The sequence below is a fragment of the Theropithecus gelada genome, chromosome 8 (genome assembly GCF_003255815.1).
Source record: "Theropithecus gelada isolate Dixy chromosome 8, Tgel_1.0, whole genome shotgun sequence".
Classification (NCBI taxonomy): domain Eukaryota; kingdom Metazoa; phylum Chordata; class Mammalia; order Primates; family Cercopithecidae; genus Theropithecus; species Theropithecus gelada.
In genome coordinates, this window is record NC_037676.1 from 97,271,092 (window position 1) to 97,296,153 (window position 25,062).

A 25,062-nucleotide genomic window follows, 5' to 3' on the forward strand; every position below is an offset into this window, starting at 1 on the left:
TGAAGTTAAAGGACATTTTATTTACTGACAGATTGAAAACTGTAACTCCAGGTAGTGCAAAATGCACCACAACCCAATTACAAAGAACAGGTGTTAACACACAATGTTTAAACAATGCTACACTCATTTTTGGCAAAGTGCTATATTGTTCAGTCTGTGTACAAAACTGACCATCTATGAACCAATCAGTATAAAAAATTTCTATAAAAACAAAAAGTTTAGACAGTGGCTCAAGAAAACAAGCTGCCATTTATGCATAGATTGATGTACAGTAACCTAACCAAATGTCCCTTTTGAATTTTCAAGTTGACGAAAAAAAAAAAGTGTGTCCAGAAACACATTAAGAAGGCACATGTACAGTCTACAATACTCTTCAGTCTCCATAACTCATGTCCTGCCCCTATAAAGAAAATATGTTCACAATTTTACTTGAAAAAAAGCCACTTAAAAAAAAATAACACATGCAATTATTAAAAGTTCAAAATCTCTGGAGGAAAACACAACCAAAACACAAGCAAAACCACTCATACACTCCAAGCCTGAAACACACATCTAACCTCCCCAGGTACTGGTTTGGTTTTCAGAGGTTCACCTAGAAAACAAATATTAAAACTTCAGGCAAAACAGAGCAAAACTGGACATTTAACAATTACACAATTTTTAAAAGTGTCATAAAGAAAATTCTCAATGATATACAAAATATTGTCCACTTAAGCTGCCTGCCTTTCAAGAGTAACTCTCCCCCCTGCAAAGGATACTGTTGGACATAAAAGATATCCTCTCTGCATGCTTTCCAGTACCTCTTTCTCCACCTTAAACCACTTTAATTGGTGTCAAATTTCAAGTGAAATTGATATATGGCAAGGCTGACACCACTGTATCATGTAGGTTTTCCAAATAAAGCATTTTATGTATAATTTTAAGCATTAAAATAAGTAGATAGAGATGCCATTTCTAAAATATCAGCATGGCTGATGGCAGTGAAACCATCCAAGATAGAAGCCCAACTTTTAACAAGTTTAACCAGTATTTATGGGCCTTATAAAATAAAAAGATAATTTTAAAGTAACATTACAAACATATACTAGTGTCTCCCAGTACAAGGAGCAGTCTCTTAATTGACTCAAAGAACAAAAATTAATACGTGGAAACTCTTAAACTTTTCCCACTAATCTATTTAAATGTAAGTATCTTCTAGTTGGAGTCCTTTATATTTTTGTTTCCAACTCAAAGCAAATGAGAATAATGAAGATACTCTTCCTTGCTCGTTTTTCTTAAGAGTACATAAAGATAATATATAATGTATTTCATCGAGGAGAAAGAGAAGTAGCAAGGATTTCAATGAAGACATAATGATTACAAACCAGTGTACTATACAGATTTGAGAAGCAGAAACAATGCTGAACAGCCTGCTCAAGTTTTAAATAAACTGTCTTCTCACTCAAAGTACTGATACAACAGAGAAGGTATGTAAACAGGAACAGTTTGCATGGGGATAGGAAAAATGTACAGGAAATTAATATTTCTTAAAAAGTCCCTGTGATAGGAAGTCAAAAATCCAATCACTGTGCATCTTTCTGCAAAAAATTCCCCACCCAATCAACCATATAAATGCATTGCCACAGAAGATAAATAATGGATGGCTAATTTTCCACTTACAGTGCAGTACACAATTAGTTGAGGAAGAAAAATAAACATAAGATATATATTATAAAATGTTTTATCAACAAAAACAAACTTTGAGAAACATGGTGCACTGTAAAAGCTAAGAAACTCATTCACGAAGCAATGCTTGTGTACACCACGTATTCCAGACTTTTTCCAAGTAACATTCTATGTTAACAGTTTAGAGCTACTAATTCAGAGGGGTCTTATTTCTCACTGCTTGCATTTTAAAGAAATATGACTAAAGCACATTGTAAACCGCTAATATTTATAATAGCAAAAAAAAAAAAAAGCTCATAATAAAATGCATTTTGGCCGTGTTTCAGAGAATACTTAACAGGTCAACATCGTTTTGTGTTGTGGTTGGCCTTGTGTCTTACACACAGGAGATGTCTAACATCTAATGACCAAGAGTTTCAACTGAATTATATAACCATTTTCTTCAACACTTACATGTGCCAATTTTAGGCAGAAACCACAGTATGATATTCCGGGTGGTGTGGTAATCCCAACCTTGAAAAAAAGCCCAGTGAATGTAATTTTTTGTTTTCTAGGTACAAAGCGTAAAAAACTAGCCCCAGATAAGGCAAACAAAAAGTCAATAAGGAAATCTGGAAAAAAGGCCATTGCAGTTAATACACAAATCTGTTCATGCTGCCAAACAAAATCTAATGGCTGAACTTCTGTAGCTTGTGAGGTACTAACAACTTACATGCAACGTATGAAAAAGAGACGCCGTGTATTCAGAGGTTTACATCCTGAAGACATTAAGCTGGTCTATTTTCAGGTTACCAATGCATGGCCCTATAACAAACATCGTATAAAACATACACACCTTCATGGAAACTCTACCTTATCTCCCAACTCTGGTAAACACAAATGGTAAGAAAACAACTTCTAACTCACTTTGACAAAACTTTACAGACTTGGCCCCTAATTAGACCACAAATAAATAAAGGGGAAGTCAAAACAGAAAGGGCAATAAGGAGAAAGGGGGGATCTAGACTCTTGTTCTAAGAAGACATTCTGGCACTTCATCATAGCCAGTAGAAGAACAATGTAAAACCTCCATCTAACTACACATTTGACCTCTTCCACTCCAAACGCTCTAGTCTAGTCAGAGAAGAGCACAGCTCTTCCCTGAAAGTCTCCCAGGGTTCCCTGCATCAAGCCACTACAGGGTTATTGAAAAATATAATACTTCACATAAGTATATGCTGCTTTTCTCCTTGAAAACATTTTACAGACCTGTACTCATTTAATTAGGGTTGCAGAGGAGATGGAAAAACAAGCTGTTTGATTATGTAGGCAACACTTCTGTCAGTAGAATTGCTTTGGATTGTGAATGTGTTTACTTCAGAGGAAATCAGTCAGAGTGGATGGCTCAGCAAAACCCATCACAACTGCGGAAAAAGGAAGTGACTGGCTAGAGGTAAGGAAATAGATTTTCTCTAAGTTAACTGGCCAACGTGTGAATCGAACCCTGCACCCTGGCCTCATTAGCACCAACACTGTGAAGAACAGCTGTGGCAGAGAAAGTGCCACGGCCCCACCCCATCACCAGATTCAGTAGAAAGGCCCTTGGAATTTCCTACAAGGTTCAGTTCTGAACAGCCCCACTTCAAATCAGTATAGAATCCTCACAGTGACTCTGTGAGGGAGGTAAATGTCACTGCTCCCCTGTTGGTGGGGGAAACAGAGGCCAGAGTGGTTAAAGATTTTGCCTGAAGTTAAAAAAAAAAAAAAAAAAAAGGTCATTTGGACTGCAGGGAAGAATACTTACAAGGCAATTAAAAAAGAAAAAGAAAAAAGTTGAGCCAACCTGTCACTCTTCACTCAGATACCATGAAAGACATCAGCAGACATTCCCCCACACCCTTGCTTGCCACTTGGCAGGACAGGCTCCATGACAGAGGATTTTTCACTCTGTGTGGAAATATAAAGCCTATCTCTTTTCCCATGGGCAGAGAGAAATACGAAGTCACTCAAGTGCCTGGACAAGTATTTCCGAATTTATAGTTGAGAGCAAGGTGAGGAGTGGGCAGAATTGGCAGGAAGGAATCGTAACAAATTAAATACTGCACTAATGGGTTAGTTACAGACATGAATTTTTCCAAATAAAATTTCACAGGTCTAATTTAATCCCTCTGCACGGGACAAGTGCCTCTGTCTACAACACCTGTAATGTCTGTACCACGTCATGCAGTCACATTGGAATCACTGAATGCACTCTTCACTAAAGCTTAATGTACCTGAATTCCAGATGAACTGCATGACTAATCTGGGGAAAAACCATACGCACAGAATACATCGTTTTCTTTCAAAAGAAAGTCTAGCCATAATTCCATTATATCCATGGCAACTATCACCTGTTAATGCTCATATTAGTGTGTAAAAATGTATTCATCATATACAGAGAGATTATCAAGTACTGGTCAATAAAGTGTATAGCTGACCCTGAGAATAAATTTTTGCTTGCTCAAAAGATTAATACAAAATAAAATGAAAATGAAAGATGCCTATTCTCGTACTTGGGAAGAAATGTCTTTAAAATGCTGACTAATGTACACCCTAATAGATTTAAAGACACCCCCAAACAAAAAACACTGTAATTATATTGATATGTTTCCAGAAATAATCTGAAAAAGTGTACAAAAAAGTAAATGTTAAAGGCAAGGCATTATGTGATACACAGCATATAAATCTGGTTTTCAAGATAGTGTCTAAATACACTGATAAAACTGTGATTGGTTATCAATTGGTTGTAAAGAGACAACACTTTCATTGTACATATACACACATCCATACACATATGCACAAACCAAGAGAAACCAACCAATAAAACTTAAAATTCTTAGTAATTGTACTGACGCGGGCAGGGCTGATGAACAACCCAGCCATTGTGCTTGACTTGCCGAGAGTGGCAATCCCTGGTAAGATTTTGGCGACGAAGGCTATTTCTGTTAAGAGACTGTCTTTCACTATGTTCTTTTATCCACTGGGAAGGACGAAAGCTCTTGGGTTGTTCCAGAAAAGTTGTATGAGCAGCAAGAGCTGCAACATAACAATGAATGTGCTGCCCCATTTCATTTTGAGCTTCCACTCTGAAACAGAAAAAAGTGGGGATGTATTAAATAACAGAGTATGTTATTAACGAAACTGGAAAAATTACTTAGCAATTCAGTTTGCCGAGCTAATTTGTTTATGGCTGAATGAGAGTTTGTGTTTCATGGCTGACAGACAAGTTTATTATTCTGTGACCCCACTGACTGATAGTGGTGGAGAGGAGAGCCAACTGTTACTTACTAGAAAGATGCCATGTAAGCCCCAGATGGCTCACTAAGTAGACTGTTTTCTAAAAATACACTTTATACTTTGAATTTCATTTACAGAGCACACACATTTATATAAGCTTGTCTGGGAGGGGAGCTAACATTTATTGAATATCTGCATTTGCCAATTCTTTTGCAAATATGTATTTTAATTCTTACCATAATCTTACAAGGAAAATATTTTAATTCCCAAATTTTACTGATCATAAAGCAGTGTGCTCACAATACCTTCACAAGACATTTCCTGTCTATAAGTAAAATGTTCCAGGAAACATGCTTTAAATCTTTATTTAATATGGAAATTCTACCCATTTACCATTTTTCTAGATAAGAAGCTATAGCTTATTATAGAATAAATCTCTTTATCTCACAACAGGGCACTTTTGAGATGGTATTTACATGGCAATATTATAAGACTCTTGAATAACACAATCTTAAAATATGGCTATACATAGTATGATTATGTTTTCCATATAAAAAAACTAATCAAGTGGGATTGCTATAAACTATGTCAACACGTAACATGAAGAGCTTTATGATTTTTAAGGGTTATTTTACAAAGGAAGGGCAGTGACACATTCTGCCTAAAATCACTTGAGGAAAACACTATTATCTTTTATTACATATATATATGTATATACAAACTTTTTTTAAAGTAGAATTTTAAGAGGCCACATTAAGAAACTAATAGAAAAAAAAGTTAATATAAAGAAAGTTATTTTTAGGCTGGGCGCTGTGGCTCACTCTTGTAATCTCAACACTTTGGGAGGCCAAGGCGAGTGGATCACCTTAATAGAGTTCAAGACCAGCCTGGCCAACGTGGTGAAACACCATCTCTACTAAAAATACAAAAATTGGCCAGGTGTGGTGATGCAAGCCTGTAATCCCAGCTACTTGGGAGACTGAGACAAGAGAATCACTTGAATCTGGGGGGCGGAGGCTGCCATGAGCTGAGATCGCACCATTGCACTCCAGCCTGAGTGACAGAGTGAGACTCCCTCTCAAAAAAAAAAAAAAAAAAGTCATTTTTAAAAGGTCAGCATTTGGGTCCTTTGCCTCCCTATGCATACATATATCACACAGTCTCAAAGTGAATATACTTACTCTGTGCCCGTGAGTCTTATAAGCAGCTTTTCCTGGCCCTACAAATGTTAAATGGTGAACTATTAAATCACTAGTAAGATTTAAAATGCTATTGTAACTTTACTATTAGGACGTGGTCAACTTTTATTAAAACTGGTTTACTATGTGCCATTAAAGGCACATACATGTACTTAAGATAACATGTAAAACCTTCAAAAGCAGTATTTATAAAGGCTAAAATGCAATGAAACGTATACCCCGAATCCCACTATAATTACAAAGCACCTCAATTTTCTGTGCTTTATGCTAATATCCCCAATGACAGACACAATTGAAGCAATTTGACGTCTGAAAGACATGATTTATTTCCTGCTAAGAAAACATTTACTACAAAGCTAGCCTAATTTTGGTAACACCTGATTTCCATCTTGATTTAGCAAGACTTCCTTGTAAGAATTTCAAATCCCAAAATAAGGATGTTAAAAAAAATCATAGTTACTATTTTAAAACTGTAATAATTTACAGGAATTTCCTGTATGCAGAAAGGATTCACATAAAATTCAGTGCATTCTGGCCAGGCATAATGGCTCATGCCTGTAATCCCAGAACTTTGGAAGGTCAAGGTGGGCGGATCACTTGAGGTCAGGAGTTGAAGACCAGCCTGGCCAACATGGTGAAACCCCATCTCTACTAAAAATACAAAAAATTAGCTGGAGATGGTGGCACGTGCCTGTAATCCCAGTTACTCGGCAGGCTGAGGCAGGAGGATCACCTGAACCCAGTGTGGAGGTTGCAGTGAGCTGAGATCGCGCCACTGCAATCCAGCCTGGGCGACAGGGTGAGACTCCGTGTTAAAATAAATAAATAAAATTCAGTGCCTTCTTTTGATCCTTTATATATGGAAAAGTACGTATTTATCCCTATATGTTATAACTGTCATATATGAATGCAAAGACAAACAAGATACAAAAACAACATTCTCACTGTACCAAAACTAGAAACCCATAACAACCTTGAAAAGGAAGGAAGAAGAAGGAAGGAAGAAGAAGAAATCTACTGAAACAAAATGGTGGAGATCATTGCCTAAATAAGTAGTTTATAAAATAGTATATATGGGCCGGGCACAGTGGCTCATACCTGTAATCCCAGCACTTTGGGAGGCCAAGACAGGTGGCTCACCTGAGGTCAGGAGTTTGAGACCAGCCTAGTCAACATGGTAAAACCTTGTCTCTACTAAAAACACAACATTAGCCAGGTGTGGTGGTGCACACCTGTAGTCCCAGCTACTTGGGAGGGTGAGGCATGAGAATTGCTTGAATCTGGGAGGCAGAGGTTGCAGTGAGCTGACATCACACTACTGCTTTCCAACCTGGGTAACAGAGCAAGACCCTGTCTCAAAAACAAAACAAAACAAAAAAACTATACTGCTGGGCATGGTGCCTCACGCCTGTAATCCCAGCACTTTGGGAGGCCAAGGCGGGCGGATCATGAGGTCAGGAGTTCAAGACTAGCCTGGCCAACATGGTGAAACCACATCTCTACTAAAAATACAAAAATTAGCCAGGCATGGTGGTGTGTTCCTGTAATCCCAGCTACTCAGGAGGCTGAGGCAGGAGAATTGCTTGAACCCGGGAGGCGGAGGTTGCAGTGAGTCAAGATCACACCATTGTGCTCCAGCCTGGGCAACAAGAGTGAAACTCTGTCTCAAAAAAAAAAAAAAAAAAAAAAATATATATATATATATATATATATATATGGCACGTTGCCATTTAGGTTAAAAGTTTATGTGTACATACAGGCACAGAAAAAAAACCACACAATCTGGAAGGATATACTCTAGGTTGTTAAAAGTATTCATCTCTGGGTCATGAAAATGTCATTTCCAATTTTTGCATATTTGTATTTTCTAATGGTTTACATTGCATCTGTACTGTTTCTGTAGTAAATTCTTTGCAAAGCTGCTGACTACACATACAAAACACTGAAAAGTAAACATACAAATGCCAGTAAGTTTAAAGTGACTAATTATTATAAATTGTTTTTTTTTTTTTGAGACAGAGCCTTGTTTTGTCACCCAGGCTGGAGCGCAGTGTGGTGTGATCTCAGCTCACTGCAACCTCCGCCTCCTGGGTTCAAGCAATTCTCCTGCCTCAGCCTCCCTAGCAGCTGGGAGTACAGGTGCCCACCAGCACGCCTGGCTAATTTTTGTATTTTTAAGATGGGGTTTCGCCATGTTGGACAGGCTGGGTCTTGGACTTCTGACCTTGTGATCCGCCCACACCAGCCTCCCAAACTGCTGGGATTACAGGTGTAAGCCACTGTGCCTGGCCTAATTATAAATTCTTGAGTGGCATTCCTCAGAGGTAAAATCAGAATCAGGAGGAAAGAATTTTCAAGAAAGGAATCTGAAGCACCTCTAAAGCAATTAATAGCAACTCCAAAAAGTTGTATTTTAAATTTTTGTTGGAATGCCTGAAACGCCTCTTAATAAACTTGTAGCACTGAATACAGTGCCAGTTAAAGTAACATTCCCCACCCAAGACCTTACCTAGGATATAGCCTGGCATCATATAACATACAAGAAAGTTGTTTTCATTTTGGTACAAGCAAAATGAAATGAAATATGTAAAATCATCTATAATATTAAGACTTGAGAGTATAGCAAACTCTGGTAAAGTTAACAAATTAATGTGCTGCCTAGGGTTTGTTTATATCTGGAAAACAGGAAACAGTAGATAGGGAGAGAGCTAGACAGACAGACAGATATAATAGATACAATACTTTTCTTAGTAGAGTCAGAGCCTGGACATGACAACACTAACAATAGGGATATTCTGAACTGCTCCAAGGATCCAAATCCACCTGGACCCTCCACCTAAGACAGGGAATGCCAACATTCCCAAAATACTTTAACAGGAAACATTCCACTAAGGTACACAATAGGACAGTGGGACTTTCAGCTAATTAACAGGGTAATGGGGTTTACTTTAGTGGGTGGGAACAATCTCAGATATTTCCTGGATATATTCTCTGGACAAAGGTCACATAATGTCTCTAAATTTGGGGAAACTTAAAAAGCCAGAAGGCAGAGATTACAAGAAAAGTAACCAACAATTGCTTGGGGCAATAGACAGATTGATTAATCAAGATAATGACTGACAAATGGGCAAGGATCTATTTCTGTCTCTGCTGGGAACCGAAGGCCTCTCCTATACAAGTGGGCAAAATGGTTGGGGGTGGTGAAGATAAATTCCTGGGACTCCTTGGTATGGGAGCTCCATGTGCTGTGGTATCAAGATCCATTGGTAAAGCCCTGATTCAGGCTACAATTAGATTGGAGAACATAAAAATGCAAGTGTTGATAGGATTATGAAAGTTAGGATGTTTAAGTGAGCTTTACGTAAAGAAGTTTTATCCCCTTTACCTAAATGTTTTATGAGAATGGATATGTCTGGCTGGAGACACACTTCCCCTACCTAGTACTGTAAAACAAAACGCATGTAAATCTGCCCTTCATGACAATATTAACTGGACATGCTAAATGGGGACGAACAGCACTGCCCAGGTCCACATAGTGTATAGTAGAAGCTGGATTGGTGGTAGGGACAAATTATCTGTCTGATAGTCTTATGTGGAAGGGAAACTGGCGCTTATGGCAAAAGACTGTGAGCACCTCTCAGTAACAACTACTGGCACTTTGCACTAGAGAATTTCCACATGAGAGGCATTTAATCCCTCGCTAAAGGACATTAATTGACGCTACCCCTATGACTGAAGGACATAAAATGATCTTGAAACCTGAAATACCTATGCTGTCTTTGGTGATATCAGAGAAACACTAATTGGGAGGGCAGTGCCCAGAAGAGTTCCATAAAAAATGGAAATGGTTTATACAGGATCATGTTACGTAGGGAATGTAAGGAGGACACACCCACAAGCAGGGAGCCTCTCTCCACCTTGGACTGACTCTGGAACTGTGTGAGGAGCTGGATTCCACAGTGCTAGTAGCTCTCAACTGACTGACAAAGAGCTGCTTGGTTGTGCATGGCAGTTCCAAGGTGAACAGACAGCATCCTGTTTGGAAGGATGCTACTTTGATCAAAGGAGGTAAAAACAAATCGGCTCTGTGGGTTGAACTGCACGCTGGTTTCCTAGCGATGACGGAAGCCCCTAGGTTTGGGTTTTTGCTGACTCATGAGCAGTGGCCAATGGACATGGTCAGGCAGAATCACAATGAAAACCTGGACTTTTAAAGGGATGGCTTCCATAGGGAGCACAACCCTATGGAAATCTGAGGGGTACATTAGGATGTGCCAATGGCCATCAGAAGAACTCCCTTCCAGGTTTGGAAGGTGACTGGGACTGGAAGCAGATATATCCCCATGTGCTCCCTGGAGGTGCCCTCCTGGGTTCAGGCAATGCAGAGACGGGCTGCATCTAGACATTCCTCTTCTACCCTCTCAGGCACAAATACCAATGAGAACCGTTTTGCCAGTCAGCAAAAGAGACAGACTACTGATGAGGGGCAGATTCCCCGGTGGGAAGGCCCTGAGCATAGCAACAAGTGAGACTGGTGCTGGTATCCCTGGGAAGCTACAAATGGGTCTTGAGAAGAAGAGACAGTCTCTGGAGTGGGCTTTACTTACCCAGTAGAAGATGCAAATGCTCAGAGTGCCATAAAAAACCCAGAACAGAAGATACTGCATGGATGTAGATAGTTGACTGTCATTTCTTCAAACCAAAGGACACACTATATAGCCCATAATGCCCAAAAGCACTCTGGGAGGCAGAGGCAGTGGATCACCAAAGGTCAGGAGTTCGAGAGCAGCCTGGCCAATATGGTGACACCCCCTTTCTACTAAAAGTACAAATATTACCCAAGTATGGGGACGAGTGCCTGTAATCCCAGCTACTTGGGAGGCTGAGAAAGGAGAATCACTTGAACCTGGGAGGCGGAGGTTGCGATGAGCTGAGATCCTGCCACTGCCCTCCAGCCTGGGCGACAGAGTGAGACTCCATCTCAAAAAAACAAAACAAAACAAAACAAAAAAACCCCAAAAAACCCAAAAACAAAATGGGGGGATAAAAGAATGAAGGGCTGGTTGTCCCCACAAGATTTTCCTGTTTTTCTGGTGATATGAGGAAGAAGGGATAGGGAGGATGCTGGTATGACTTATGCAATTCTAGCCAAGGGTTGAGTGTGCTAGTATAATGGTTTTAACTTTTTTTTTCTTTCCCACATCACCTCATTTTTTTTCCCTCTACCAGATGCAATGGTCCTAGGACCAGTGCTGTAACTACAAGTACTGGAAGCAGGGATGGTTCCTGAGCAAGAAGCTGTAATTATGTTTTTAAACCTCATGTCAAAAGTCCTAAGGCCCTTATGGGGTTACCTACACCCCATCTTGCAAAACTGGAGTCAACAATGAACGCAGCTATATTGTCTGGTGGTAAAAACAGCCCACTAATTTTGTACCTATGTCACCTTACTCTATCTGAATGGGAGTGGACTGAGGGAGAGGTACTTGCTAAACTAGTATTGCTACCTGCAATCTAGACCAGCACAGTGGCTAAACCTAACATCCCTTCCAGAGATGGAAAAGTTTGGGTATAAATGAAGAAAAAGAGGATAAAAGAATGAATAAATAGGTTATAAGGCCGGGCGCGGTGGCTCAAGCCTGTAATCCCAGCACTTTGGGAGGCCGAGGCGGGCGGATCACGAGGTCAGGAGATCGAGACCATCCTGGCTAACATGGTGAAACCCCGTCTCTACTAAAAATACAAAAAACTAGCCGGGCGTGGTGGCGGGCGCCTGTAGTCCCAGCTACTCGGAGGCTGAGGCAGGAGAATGGCCTGAACCTGGGAGGCGGAGCTTGCAGTGAGCCGAGATCGCGCCACTGCACTCCAGCCTAGGTGACAGAGCGCGAGACTCCATCTCAAAAAAAAAAAAAAAAAAAAAAAAAAAAAAAAAAAAAAAAAAAAAAATAGGTTATGACTGGGATCAATTCATCATATTAATACCTTGAAACAGGCTCAGAGAAAAAGATGACATTGTCTTTAAGCTCAGGTATACCAGATGCCTGAAAGGGTGAAGCTACATGTTTGCCAAAACCATTTCTGCTTTTGGAAACCAACAAGATCAATAAACCTGCAAACCTGAGTGGCCTCGCCCTGGGAGACATGCTCATACAATACAATGACGGATGTAATGAATTATAGACTGAATGGGATTCCGGTGTTGTGCCAGTAGTTTCTGAGTTCCATATCCTTTTGTTGTAAGGAATCCAAGTTTGAAGACTGAGGCTGGACTGTAAAATATATATACTGTAAAATATATATTCAGTCTTGTCAGTCTCCTGGCATACCACTCCTAAAATCCTTGGAACCTCCAACATGGAAAGTGCATGCTAATTAGTTGGTGGTTGGCAGCAACTAGACAGCTTCAGGATGGGATTTGGTCACTAGAAAGACCAAGTTAGAGTTGGGACTTTTAGCCCCACCCCTCAAACTCCAGAGAGGGGAGAGGGTCTGAAGGTTAGGCCAGTCACCAATGGCCAACGATTTAATCAATTATGCCGATGTACTGATGCCTCCATAAGACCCCAAAAGTACTGGATTCAGGGAGCCTCTGGAGAGCTAACATGTGGAGTTTCCTGGAGGGTGGGGTGCACCAAGGACATGGAAGCTCCATGCCCTCCCCACACGCCTTGCTTTATGCATCCCTTCATCTTTATCCTTTATAATAAACCGGAAAACATGTTCTCCCAAGTTCTATAAGATGTTCTAGCAAATTAATCAAACCCAAGGAAGGGGTCATGGGAACACCAGTTTACAGCTGGTTGGTCAGAAGCATAAATAAAACCGGGGGCTTGAGATTGGCATCGGAAATGGGAGGCAGTCTTTTGGGACTAAGCCTTCAACCTATGGGACACTAGAGAGTGTCCACTGCTGGAGGACTGCGGTGTGTGGAAAAAACCCACACATCTGGTGTCAGAAGCACTGGGTGACTGTGCAGTGTGAGTACTGCAGTAAGAAACTGAGTTCATTAAATTCTTAGACAAGGTTTTCAAGGTTACATCATTTGATGCGATGTAGCTAGAAATACTTGGAAGAAAATAAATTTTAAGACATAATATTCTAGTTGAATTTGATACCCTAAATAATCCAGTCTATAAAGTCAGAGTTATGTTCTAAGATACTTAGCAGAAATGCCAGTCTTATTTCTAATCAGTAGCAGAATTTTGTAAATGAGAATGCTATTATATAACTGGGGCCATGCTACATCTAACTTTCTTAAAAAATCGAAAATGAACAAGTTTTTGTTTTTGTTTTTGAGAGAGTCTTGCTCTGTCACCCAGGCTGATGTGCAGTGGCACAATCTTGGCTCAATGCAACCTCTGCCTCCTGGTTCAAGCCATCCTCCCACCTCAGCCTCCTGAGTAGCTAGGACTACAGGTGTGCACCACCACACCTGGCTAATTTTTTGTTATTTTTTGTGCAGACGGGGTTTCACCATGTTGCCTACGGTGGTCCTGAACTCCTGAGCTCAAGTGATCTGCCTGCCTAGGCCTCCCAAAGTGCTGGGATTACAGGTGTGAGACACCATGACCAGTCAACAAGTTATCTTACGGATCATCTTGTGTACTGTGCACACACATGCTTTCATAAATCTCTAATAAAATTACTTTTGCATCTTCTAATAACTTAGGTTTGAATTAGAGACAAAATGCATGCTCAGTGGACTGCCTACAGAGAGTTAAAATACTTGTAACGTACCTGGGACTACTTGGATTATGTAATTCATCAGTCCCACAGGTGGCCTCACTGAGACCAGGGCAGGAGTTATGCACAGCATAGACAGACATGCTGGGATGTTCAATGAGAAGGTTTTCCATAGGACTCGTTTCCACCTTGATAGTGGTTAATCCACCTGCAGTAAAACACGGGGGTGGGGTGATAAACCAGCTCTCCTCCATTGGACATGACTCAAACTGGAGGAAGCAGGAATCACTTGTATCAGCCAAGCACTCAAGAGATGCCGGTAAACAGGAAAAGACTGAAGGGTGCTCAGTAGGTGACTCTTCACTGATGTCCTCCTCCTCTTCTTCTTCTTCTTCTGCTGAGAAGCCAGTGCAAGTATCTAGATTGTAGTCCATATTACCATCCATGTGTGTTGTAGAAGAGTCCCACAGGATGATTATCACATTGGGCAGTCATTATAAAGTCACCCATCAAATTCACAGCACAGAAAAAAGAAGAAATGATACTATTAGCTGATGCTCACATATCTTCTTTTATTTAGTTCAGAAACAAACCCATTTATATTCATCTATATGATTATAAAATTATTTCTGAGCACAGAAATTGTGTGTGTGTGTGTGTGTGTGTCACTATATGGGATGGATTATGTTGGTTTTGCAGGAGTGATTTTAAGACTGTTTCTATTCTGCTGAATAACTGTGTAATGAGCCAGATGGGTTACTACCTGTCTAATACAAGGGTCTTCTATTGAAGTGCCCTTGATCTAATCAATCTGTAAGAGTTGCAAAACTAAAAACTGATGTCAGTCAATTTCACTGACATTATCTAGCACAGGTGGTTTCCTGTAATTTTTTAAAGACAAACTCCTGCTTACTTTTAAGGCTTAAAAACCCTCAGTTACTGGTTTTCTTATGCAAAAACTGAGATGCAAGTTTCCATTTTTACTGTGAAGATGAACCACCAAGTAACCAAGTGTACCTTACCTATGAAGTCAACAAGAATCCATTCATCATCTTCTTTCTCACTGAATTCTGGTTCTTGGTTGGAGGAAGAACTGACTTCACCCACAAACATTTTATTCAGCCTCTGGAACATTGTTAAGGCAAGACTGAGAGTTTGGCTGGATGTCTTTTACAGCTGAGATTTCAAAACCTTGTCTTCAGTTGGCCTGATGGTACTGACAGGAGATTAAAGTGCACAGGGTGCTTATCAACTTAGGTGAAAAGCAAGAAGAGTCATTATCCCTAAAATAAAACATAAAAAGAAAGTTATTTCAAATCAGCATACACATATGTATATAAGTACGTACACATACACACATACCCTTAGAAAAAAGCATATACCTTGGCCTACATTCTACAGCTATTCCCTTTCTGCAGGAGTCAAACACAAGAAATGCAACATAATGTTTTGTAAATACTCAAATTCAACCTATAAATATCTTAAAATGTGAAATAAAAGGGAAAGAGTTGGTTCTTTTTCATATCTATGCTTTTATAATAAGGGATGAATTTGAATAATATCCTTCAAACTTTTCTGCAAGCAGATGAGCAAATTGTAGATACTAACAGTCTTGGTATATGTTATTCAACTGCCCAGAAGTCCCAGCAACAGTGCCTGGTGATCACCATTATGCCAGGCCCTCACCCTCCTCTGGCTCATTTTCTCTTCTACTCTGTACTTCTTGTCTATAACTGTAAGCATACCTGATTACACTTAAAATCTGTAAGCCCAGACCTTCTAAATTCCTACAGCTGGCATGAAAAAATTTACACTGCAGAGAACTAAGCTTGGCCAAACCTAGAACTGGAAACACGCTTCCTATGTGGCAGCTCAGCAGGTGGGTGCTGAGGTCAGCCACCTGCATTCAAACCCTGGCTGACTGCTTACTTGCTGTTTGAGTTAGGAAGTTATGTGACTTCAGTTGGCAACAGCTCCTACCTTAGGGAGTTCTGGTGAGTTCTAAATGAGAAACTCCAGGCTTGCTTAATCCTATTCCAGAGTTCTAGATTTATTTATCCATTTCTACCTGGCAACCTGATGGGCATATCAAACCAGACACATACCAAAATTAAAAGATAGCTTTTAATTTTTTCCCCACAAACTTATTCATATACACTGCCTTTCATCCCTTTCTCAGGAAGCAGCAGCAACTGGCAATTATTTAGGCCAAACACTCTAGCAAGTCAGCCTTCATGCCTTTTTTTTTTTTTGAGACGTAGTCTTGCTCTGTCGCCCAGGCTGGAGTGCAGTGGGGCGATCTCGGCTCACTGCAAGCTCCGCCTCCCAGATTCACATCATTCTCCTGCCTCAGCCTCCTGAGTAGCTGGGACTACAGGCACCCTCCACCACGCCCGGCTAATTTTTTTTTTGCAATTTTTAGTAGAGACGGGGTTTCACTGTGTTGGCCAGGACGGTCTCGATCTCCTGACCTTGTGATCCGCCTGCCTCAGCCTCCCAAAGTGCTGGTATTACAGGCGTGAGCCACCGCACCTGCACGCCTTTTGCTCCCTCCTACCCACCCCCATCCCAACCATCAGCAAGTCCCGTCAACCCCAGCAGCACAGGCAGCTCGAATCTGCTTCCCTCCGCCACTCTCATCCTAGTTTAAGCCAAACTGTTGTCTGAGACTTTGTCAAAACCGCCTACTAGACAGTCTCCCTGATCCTACTCTTGTTAAAGACAACGGACTTAGCAAAATACTTAGAATAAAGTCCTCAGTCCAGGTCAACTATTAGTCTAGTATTTACTGAGTACCTGTTATGCATCAGGTACAGTGCTGGGCACAGGGGAGACAGCTGTGAAAAGGGCCCTCCCACCAGTTTAACAATCCAGTGTGATGAATGCCATGGAAGAAGTATTTGGTGTTCTCCAGGCCACCTGGGTGGACACCTGCAATAAATGACTTTTCTCGAGTGGCTGAGGTCACTAATGGAGGAATGGGGCAAAGGAACACTATGGAAGCCTGCGCATGAGTGAGGATGTGGCACCTTCAGTACCACTCAAGGTGCAGAGGGAGGGTCACAAGAGCAGGCTAGGGGAGCTGAGCAGGAACCAGGTCCTGCAGAGCCTTGTAAGCCAGGAAAAGGGGAAGGGAAAAGTCAAAGACCCAGGTTTCTGGCTTGGCCTACTGAGGGGATGGTGGAACCATTTAGGGAAATAGGAATGAATACTGCAGAAAGCACAGATAAGGCATTTCGAAAATGGTAAATTGGAGGAATATGCAAAATAATGCAGCTGGAGATGTCCAGCAGGCAGCGGGATATAGAGCTTTGGAGTTCAGGAGTGTTGTCTCAGCTAGGGGCACAGATTTGGGAGCTGTTGACACAAAGACGGTGATAAAAAGCATAGGAATGGATGAGGCTATGTGTGGAGGCTCATGTCTGCAATCCTAGCATTTCGGGAGGCCGAGGCCAGAGGAATGCTTGTGCTTAGGAGTTGGAGACCAGCCTGGGCAACAAAATAAGAACCTGTTTCTACAAAAAAATTTTAAAAATTAGCCAGGTGCAGTGGTGTGCACCTGTAGTCCTAGCTACTTGGGAGGCTGAGGTGGGAGGATCCCGAGTCCAGGTTCAAGGCTGCAGTAAGCTATGATTGTGCCACTGTACTCCAATGTGAGTGACACAGCGAGACCTTGTCTCAAAAAAAAAAAAGTTATATATATGGATGAGATCAGCCAGGGCTGAAGAAATGCACCTCACTAATCACCACCTCTTTTTATCACAAGCATCAGCCTTGAATCTACAACTTCAGGCTCCTGACAGTTCACTTTCAAAAGTAATCTTTAGCTGTAAAAGTAGTTGGGATCTGTAGCTGAGATTCCTGGTTCAGTTTGTTGTGTGTAAACTGGACTGCTACCAGTGTTTGGCACACTACTACACAAGTAAAACATTTCAAATAAATGACATTAGAACACTTTGTGGTCACAATTCATCTTCTTCAGCCATTAATGATTAAAAATGGGTAAACAGGAAGTGTCACTTGCATAACCAGTCTTCCTGAAACCTTCTGGAAAGCAACACGGCCAAATCATGAAGGCTGGAGCTATAGCAGAATTCAAAGTTAGCTTTATGCTCTATGTAAGAGAAATCAGAAGAAAAGTGGGCTGTATGGTTTGTTTGTTTGACCCGCTGTGGTGTGACAGTTATATCCCAAAATGAGTTATCATAAGGTCTGATGTATTTTTGAGGATACATGCTAGGAGGGAAAAACATATTTTCAAAATTCTTCCTCCATTTTATTTTAAATTGTGGAGGCAGATATTGGCCCCACGTACAATTCTGTATCTGCTGAACCAGTTGAGAGAATAAGCCCAATTCTCCAGCATAGTGCTGGACTCTAGCCCTGAATCAGCTAAAGACACTGGGAGGGGAGAACCACACAGGGGAACCTTTGCTCATCATGAATGAATGCCTTATCCCCTACCTGTGATGCTGCATGAGAGTAAGGCACTGGGGCCCAGGTCAGATAACTGGCAGCTATAAGGCCGAAAACATTGCTGGGGCCACTGCAGTTCTGGCAGCTGCTGGGTTCCCACATGCAAATTGCCCCCTCTGGCCACAGCTCCAAACCCAGGAAGGCAGCTTCTGCCTGGAATATACACAAATAGCAAGTCAGCTACAGGAAAGGCTTCTCTGGAGGAGCTTTCTAGGGAGCAGTACAAGTCAGTGCTCTTTTGGTTTCCCAAAGTCAGAGGCTGCCTCCAGATGTCCCATATCTCTGCAAGGACAACCAACCTTGGGCAATAGAGTGTTGAGAAGCCCAGCCAAGTGAAGGAGGAGCTCGTCCTTCATCTCACCCAAGCTACTGCTGGTGTTTACATGGCACATCTGCTGACACCCGTGGGAAGAACACAGAATGGAGTTCCCGGGGAGGGTGAAAGGGGCCTGGTCATCCACAGCAGCAGTTCTGGCTGTGGCTCTACCACAGGTGGCTGGAGCTAAACTGGCCCTTCTGAGCTTCAGTCTCACCATTGGGAAAATAGGGAGACTGTGCTGAATCACCTCGTTTCACTCTCTTTCCCCACAAACTTCTAGCACAAAAAAGTGAGGCTGGTTTAACTAGCAAAGCCAAGTTCCCCTGGCCCTGCTTCCCACAGGTGTCACAAAAGGCAAGGAGCTATTGGAGAGACCCTCCCAGCATTGCTAAAACTGTCCATTGAGGTAGCCACCAGGCACATTGTGTAAATGAACACTTGAAATGTGACTAGTATCATCGAGAAACTGCATTTTTCGTTCTACTAGTTAATCCATTTACTAAGTTTAATCTAGTTAAACTTAAAAGCTGATAGTTTAGTTTTCTGAAAACTTTCAAGTATGTTTGGAACAGTTAGCGTGCATTAATCCACTTTTTCACCTATAAATTTTATGTCTAAATATAGAGCAAGTAGTTCAAATGAAAACTTTGTATCTGAATTGAGATGTGCTCTATGTGTAAAATACACACTAGAGTGTATTTCAAAGACTTAGTACCCCCCCCAAAATGCAGTTTTTATATTGATTACATGTTGAAAAAATAATTTTAGTATTATTAAATACATTAATAAAATTAACTTCACCAGTTTCTTTTTCCTTTTTTAATATGGCTACTAGAAAATTCAAACATACATATGGCTCACATTATTTATTTCTGTTGAACAGGGCAGTTCTAGAAAAAATCTTAAAGGTCTACCTTCCTACTGATGACCCAGAGACTATCCCTGCCCAGTCACTGCTACTGTTGCCCTTGGCTCCTGCCCAGGGATGGAGGCTGTCAATCGGGCTGGTTCTACGTGGAGGTAAATGGAAAAGTAGAGCTTTAGACTCCTCTCCTCTCCAGATCATCACTAATATTCACAACACTAGGGCAATCATAGAACGAAAATAAAAATTCCAGAGAAAGTATGTGTCCTAAGAGGACAAACTTACAAATACAGTTCTGGAATTCAGCAAAGAGGTGAAGCAAAGCAGGTTAGGTGGAGTAGCGCTGTTGTTCTTTAAGGCACCTGCAAGCTTTCAGCTTTAACCAGCCTCAGCCCAGCAGTTTCCCCAGCAAAGAACCCCCAAATACAGAAAAGAAACAAAGTGTCTGGGGCCTAGCATTTCTAGAAGGCAGCTTTGTCTCTGTTCTGCTTGGCTCAAAAGACCTCCATCCCTCCCTTTAAAAAATAAATTATGTCTTTTTAATTATAAACTGAACAAGACATTATAAAAAGTCTAGAAAATAAGAAAAATAAGTATTATTCCATTGCTTTGTTCCCATCACTTAACATATTGGTGCCTTTTCTTCTGTTTTCTTCTTCTATAGATAAGGTTTCTTTTTATCTTGTGAATGCACTGTTTTGTATCTCACTGTTACTTAACATTTTATCATCAATGGTTTGCATATTACTACATGAGTAGAGATGCTTTGTAGGCAGAGAAAGGTGGCTGACTGAGTCTAATACTCATGGGGAAAAGCATTCTAGTTTGACCACTTACAAAAGAAACTGCTAGTTTGGAAGATCTTGTTAGCATAATTTATTTTCTCACTTTTAAGATAGGTAGCCCACCAAGAGGCAGTATGTTGTGGTACTTAAAGACTGGCTCTGAGGCTGGGCGCAGTGGCTCATGTCTATAATCCCAGCGCTTTGGGAGGCCAAGGCAGCAGGATCACTTTAAGCCAGGAGTTCAAGACCAGCCTGGGCAACAAAGCAAGACCCCATCTCTACAAAAAATAAATTAGCTGGGTGTGGTGGTATGCACATGTAGTCCCAGCTACCCGGGAGGCTGAGGTAGGAGGATCGCTTGAGCCCATGAGTTTGAAGCTGCAGTAAGTTATGATCCCACCACTACACTCCAGCCTGGTCAACAGAGTAAGACCCGTCTCGAAAAAAAAAGAAAAAAAAAAAGACAGGCCATGGAGTTCGCCTGCTCCGTTTGAAATCTTGGCTCTGCTACATGCAACCTATGTGAATTCAGGATATTTACTAACATCTTGGTGTCTGTTTTCTCATTCTTAACATGGGAATGACAGTTATAATACCTACTTCACAGTGCCAGTGTAAGGATTAAGTGTATACTACTTAGAATAGCAGACCTGAGTAAATATTAACTACAAGTTCATTCAAAGCCAGTTGTGAGACTGTCAACAAGTCATTCGGCATTGCTGCATTTGAGTTTATCCATAAAACGTCTACTTAATAATTAGCTACAATTTACAGAATGCTTATTGTATGTAATGGGGCCTTGAAGTACTTATTTGTCCCATTTTACTGGTGAGGAAACCCAGGCTGAGGAATTAACTTGTTCAAAAGTGACAGAGCAGGCTGAGGAATTAACTAACTTGTTCAAAAGTGACGGAGTTGGTTGGGGTGGAGTCAGCATTAGGGCAAAAATCCATCTGATTCCAATTCCTTGTTTTCCCTACACATGCTCTTTTAGGCTCCTAGTCTCAACTGTGGGTCTCTGAACTTCAGAAAACAGCCCCTTTCAGTTAGTTTTGGCTGCCAGTAGGCGGCTCCAAAAAACATCAAAAAAAAAAAAAAAAAAAAAAAAAGACCGCAAGTTTGATGATCTAACTTCTAAATCTGTGTACAGTTGTGGCTCCTTCACAGTTTCAGGAAATCAGGTGGCTAAACGTACCGTCATTGAAAAGCAGCCTCAGAATTCCTTCTTTTTATCCCACCCTCTTCCACTATTTTAAAAACATGCAGATTCTAGTAATTTAAAATGGGTTTTGAACTGGAGAAAAACCAAGCCAAGAAAGTTATCGCTGCTTGTTCCACTTATATGAAGACTAGATTCAAGTAATTTAAAATGGATTTTGAACTGCAGAAAAACCCAGGCCAAGAAAGTTGTCTTTGCTTGTTCAACTTATATGAAGTCTGTTCAACTAGTATGCAAGGGAGGTTATTTCCCTAGGGATGCACCCCTGCCTGCCCTGAAGGCTAAAAGACAGTGGACAAAGACAAGAGTAAGTGGTAATTCACAGCCTGATAATCTTGAATTTTGAAACCAGACATCGGAGGAAGCAATGGCAGAAAAGAACAAAAGATAGGATGAGAAAACAAGTCCTTGGTCACAGAAATTAGTAAGGTCCTGGTTCCAGGCAGGGGCCTTTTAAAATTATGCTGCCAGTTCAGAATTACATTGATTGCGACTTAAAAGCTTCCCAGTGCTTTCCACATCTGCAAATGAAAATGTGTTTCAATTACCAAGCTGGTGATTTCAGTATCTTGGGGGAACTGATTATGACTTCTGTTCAATGACCCCAAGGGTCGCATTTTCCCCCCTTTTCCCAAAACTATTGTGCATTCAGAAAAGGCTCTTTTAGCAATGTGCCCAAGTCCTTGGGAGTCACAGTTGTAAAGAGGCTCTTCCTTAATCCGTTCTGAATTGGAATTAACCTACTGAGCAGATATAATCAGGAAATACAAGCAAAACAAAGGCTCTCCAGGTAAAATTCGGCTGCCACTGTGAAATACAAACACCATTTCCTTTTATTAATTGGTTGTGTGGCCTTGAGCAACTTAATCTCTCTGTGCCTTGGGTTTCCTATGTGTAAGATAGCTGGGCCTATTTCACATAGGGTTATGAGAATCAACTGGGGCAATAAAACATAGTATATGGCACATACTCAGCGCTCAGTAAGCGTGAGCGATTCAAAGGATCTCAATGTTAAGGGCCAAGGAGAGTACTCTTTCCACAGGTGCAAAGGCAGGTAGCGAAGAGTGAGATCAAGCCCGGTCAAGGGACAGGCCGCGGACAGGCGGGGGCCGGTGACCGGGTCACGCAGCAGGTTCCCCGTAGCCGCAGGGCCTCTGGAGCGCGGGGGACAGGATGGCAGGGCCAGGACAGAGCGCCGGGCCACAAGCCCAACCGCCTCTGTCTCGGGAGATGCGTCCCGGAGGTGGCCGCGGGAGCCCTGACGCCGAATGCCGAGCGGGCGGCCCCATCCAACGGCCGAGCGCAGGCGGAGGAGGAGGAGTGGAGGGGAGTGAGGAGGAGTGAGAGGAGGAGGTCCCGCCGCGGCCAAGAAAACAGGCCACGCTCGGGGGAGGAGGTAGAGACCAAACACCCAACCGCCGCCCAGCGCCGGGGCCAGGCCGGGCCCTTGTCCGCGCCGCCGTCGCTGCCTCTGTCAGCCTCCGTTCGCGCTCTGGGCCCCGGGGGCCGCCGAGGACCAACCGACGGGGTGGGCGGCCGGGCCCGGCGGCGACCAGGGGAGGCAGCGAGGAGGTTCGAAGCGCAACCGGCGCTCCAAGGCAGAGCGCGCGGCCAGCCCCGCCGGGGTCGGGAGCGGGCAGCGCTGCCGCCCCAACTGGCAGCGAGGCGGCCCTGGACGCCCGCCCGTCCCCCGGCACTTACGTGGGCCCGGGCCGTGCGGGGCTGCGCGGGGAAGGGGGCGGCCGCCGGCTAGGCGGGGAAGGACGCGGGTGGCGCGGGACTGCTGAGGTAGCTGCGGTGGGGCCGGGCTGCACTTCCCCTCGCTCAGGTCCCCGGACGGCAGGCGCTGGGCCGACTCCAGCCCTCGAGTCGCTGCACCCAGGCCGGTCAGTCCAAGTCCTTTTGTTGTTGTGCAGCGCTCGCAACAGCTGATCGGCCGCTCCGCCCGCCGTCCGGCCCCGCTGCCCCGCCCCGGGCCGCGCCAGGCCGGGCCCCACCAATCGGCGGCGCGGGGGCCCCGGGGCCGCCCTGCAAGAGGTTGTCACCAACGCACGTGACCTGGCGCCCGGCCGGCGGCGCGCTCAGCTCCGAAACAAGCCCGGGCAACAAAAACCGAGAGCCGAGCGTGGAGGCCTGGGCGAGCGGAAGGGTGGGAGAGTGGGGCTAGGCCTGGGAGGGAAGCGCTGGGGCCGGGGCCGGCTTCCCGGGAGCCAGCGGGAGCGGGGCGCGTAGCAGGCGGGCTAGGAAGAACCGGCCGGCGACTGGAAGGGCAGAGGAGGAGCTCCCCCTCAGCGACCCTTCTGGCCGAGTGAGGGGTCGAGGGTTTGAGGCACAAAGGGCGCAGAACGTTTTCTGCTGTGAGAGGAACATTAAGAATCCTGGGAGGGCTGGGGCTAACGCCTCCGGGAGCCCCACGTGGCCTGCCTAGGGTTCGATGTGCAGCCAGGGTGCTGGGAGGGGGCCGCTGCTGGGCCCCAGATAGAGGGATGGAGGCCATTCAGTCACGGAGCCAGGCCCCACCTGCTGTAGAAACCGCCACCAAGAGCTGGCCGGGCTTGCTGTACGCTCTGGATTCCGCCTGCCTATAGACGAGGCACAAGGGACTGCGAGACCAGGCCTGAAGGCAGAGAGGTCAGCAGGCTCGGGGGCCTCTGCTCCAGCGGACAACAAGCGCACCTGGCGGGAACGGCCGCCTCCCCAGGCGCTGCAGCCCAGCTCTCATGTGACCCAGGGAACTTAGCCCTCTGTTCTGTTTGCATACCTGCAAAGTGTGGGCATTCACGCCGGGCCTGCCAACTCACCAGGTTATTTATAGTGACAAGAGAGTGAGACAGTGGGCATGAACGTGTTTTCCAAACCAAGGCTCTGTCCACATATAGGTGGATTAACTGTCTGGCAAAGGCAGGTGAGTGACGTTGATGCCTATTAGCTCTAATGTGGATACTGTTTGGACCGGGATGTAGTTCTGTGACCCGGGGTGAACTGTATAGCAACCCTCGAGGGATTCCTGTCACATTACAGTATCTGAAAGACACTCATATTCTGACCCTCACAACATAGTCAGTCCATTTCCAACAGTACTGGTTTTAAAGGATGTAAATTGCAGTGCAGAGAATTGTCAGACACCAAGGAGTAATGATCGAAATATGATGGTCATTGGACCTTGTCTTGGGAGAAAGAGCTAAAACTGTGATCTAGATAGTCTTACAGACTTGAACATGCTTTGGATTTTAGGTTTTTGCAAATCAGGCTCATTCTAATATTTTCTCCCAAATGCTGAGGTAGGAGCCCTATGATCTCTTGTTTCTCCCTAGGAATCCATTGAAGAGGCCATCTCCACATTCAGAATCAAGGTATGACAATTACAAGGGGCTGATTTTTAAAAAGAAAAAGGCCTACCTTTTTCCAGTTTGACAAGGTTTATCATGGTTAAAGCAACATGTGAAATCATACGATCTTGTTATGATAGAAGAAAACAAACTTCAGATCATTTTTCCAGAGATGACCACAACAGTATCTCCATCATGAAGTGGGTGTATTTTTCTTCCCTTTGAATCTGGGCTGACCCTGTGATTGCTCTGACCAATAGAATGTGG

The 25,062-nt window shown here is 43.2% G+C and overlaps 2 protein-coding genes across 6 annotated transcripts in view; one reads left to right on the top strand and one right to left on the bottom strand.

Moving 5' to 3' along the window:
- TP53INP1 (tumor protein p53 inducible nuclear protein 1) lies at positions 1–24,294 on the bottom strand. Of its 3 annotated transcripts, XM_025393399.1 has the most exons (5): positions 23,168–24,294; positions 14,825–15,085; positions 13,857–14,220; positions 6,102–6,139; positions 1–4,769 (listed from the first exon to the last, which is right to left on the bottom strand). In XM_025393399.1, exons 2-4 carry the CDS (start codon positions 14,934–14,936, stop codon positions 6,118–6,120), a joined length of 498 nt encoding a protein of 165 aa, XP_025249184.1. In that variant the 5' UTR covers positions 14,937–15,085; positions 23,168–24,294; the 3' UTR covers positions 1–4,769; positions 6,102–6,117. The 3 variants fall into 3 exon arrangements, with proteins under 3 accessions (XP_025249184.1, XP_025249182.1, XP_025249183.1); XM_025393397.1 differs by lacking the exon at positions 6,102–6,139; XM_025393398.1 differs by lacking the exons at positions 6,102–6,139; positions 23,168–24,294 and having other exon boundaries at positions 14,825–15,184.
- The window catches only part of NDUFAF6 (NADH:ubiquinone oxidoreductase complex assembly factor 6), a 165,202-nt gene that overhangs the window by 29,246 nt on the left and 110,894 nt on the right, over positions 1–25,062 (top strand). The window lies entirely within an intron of this gene.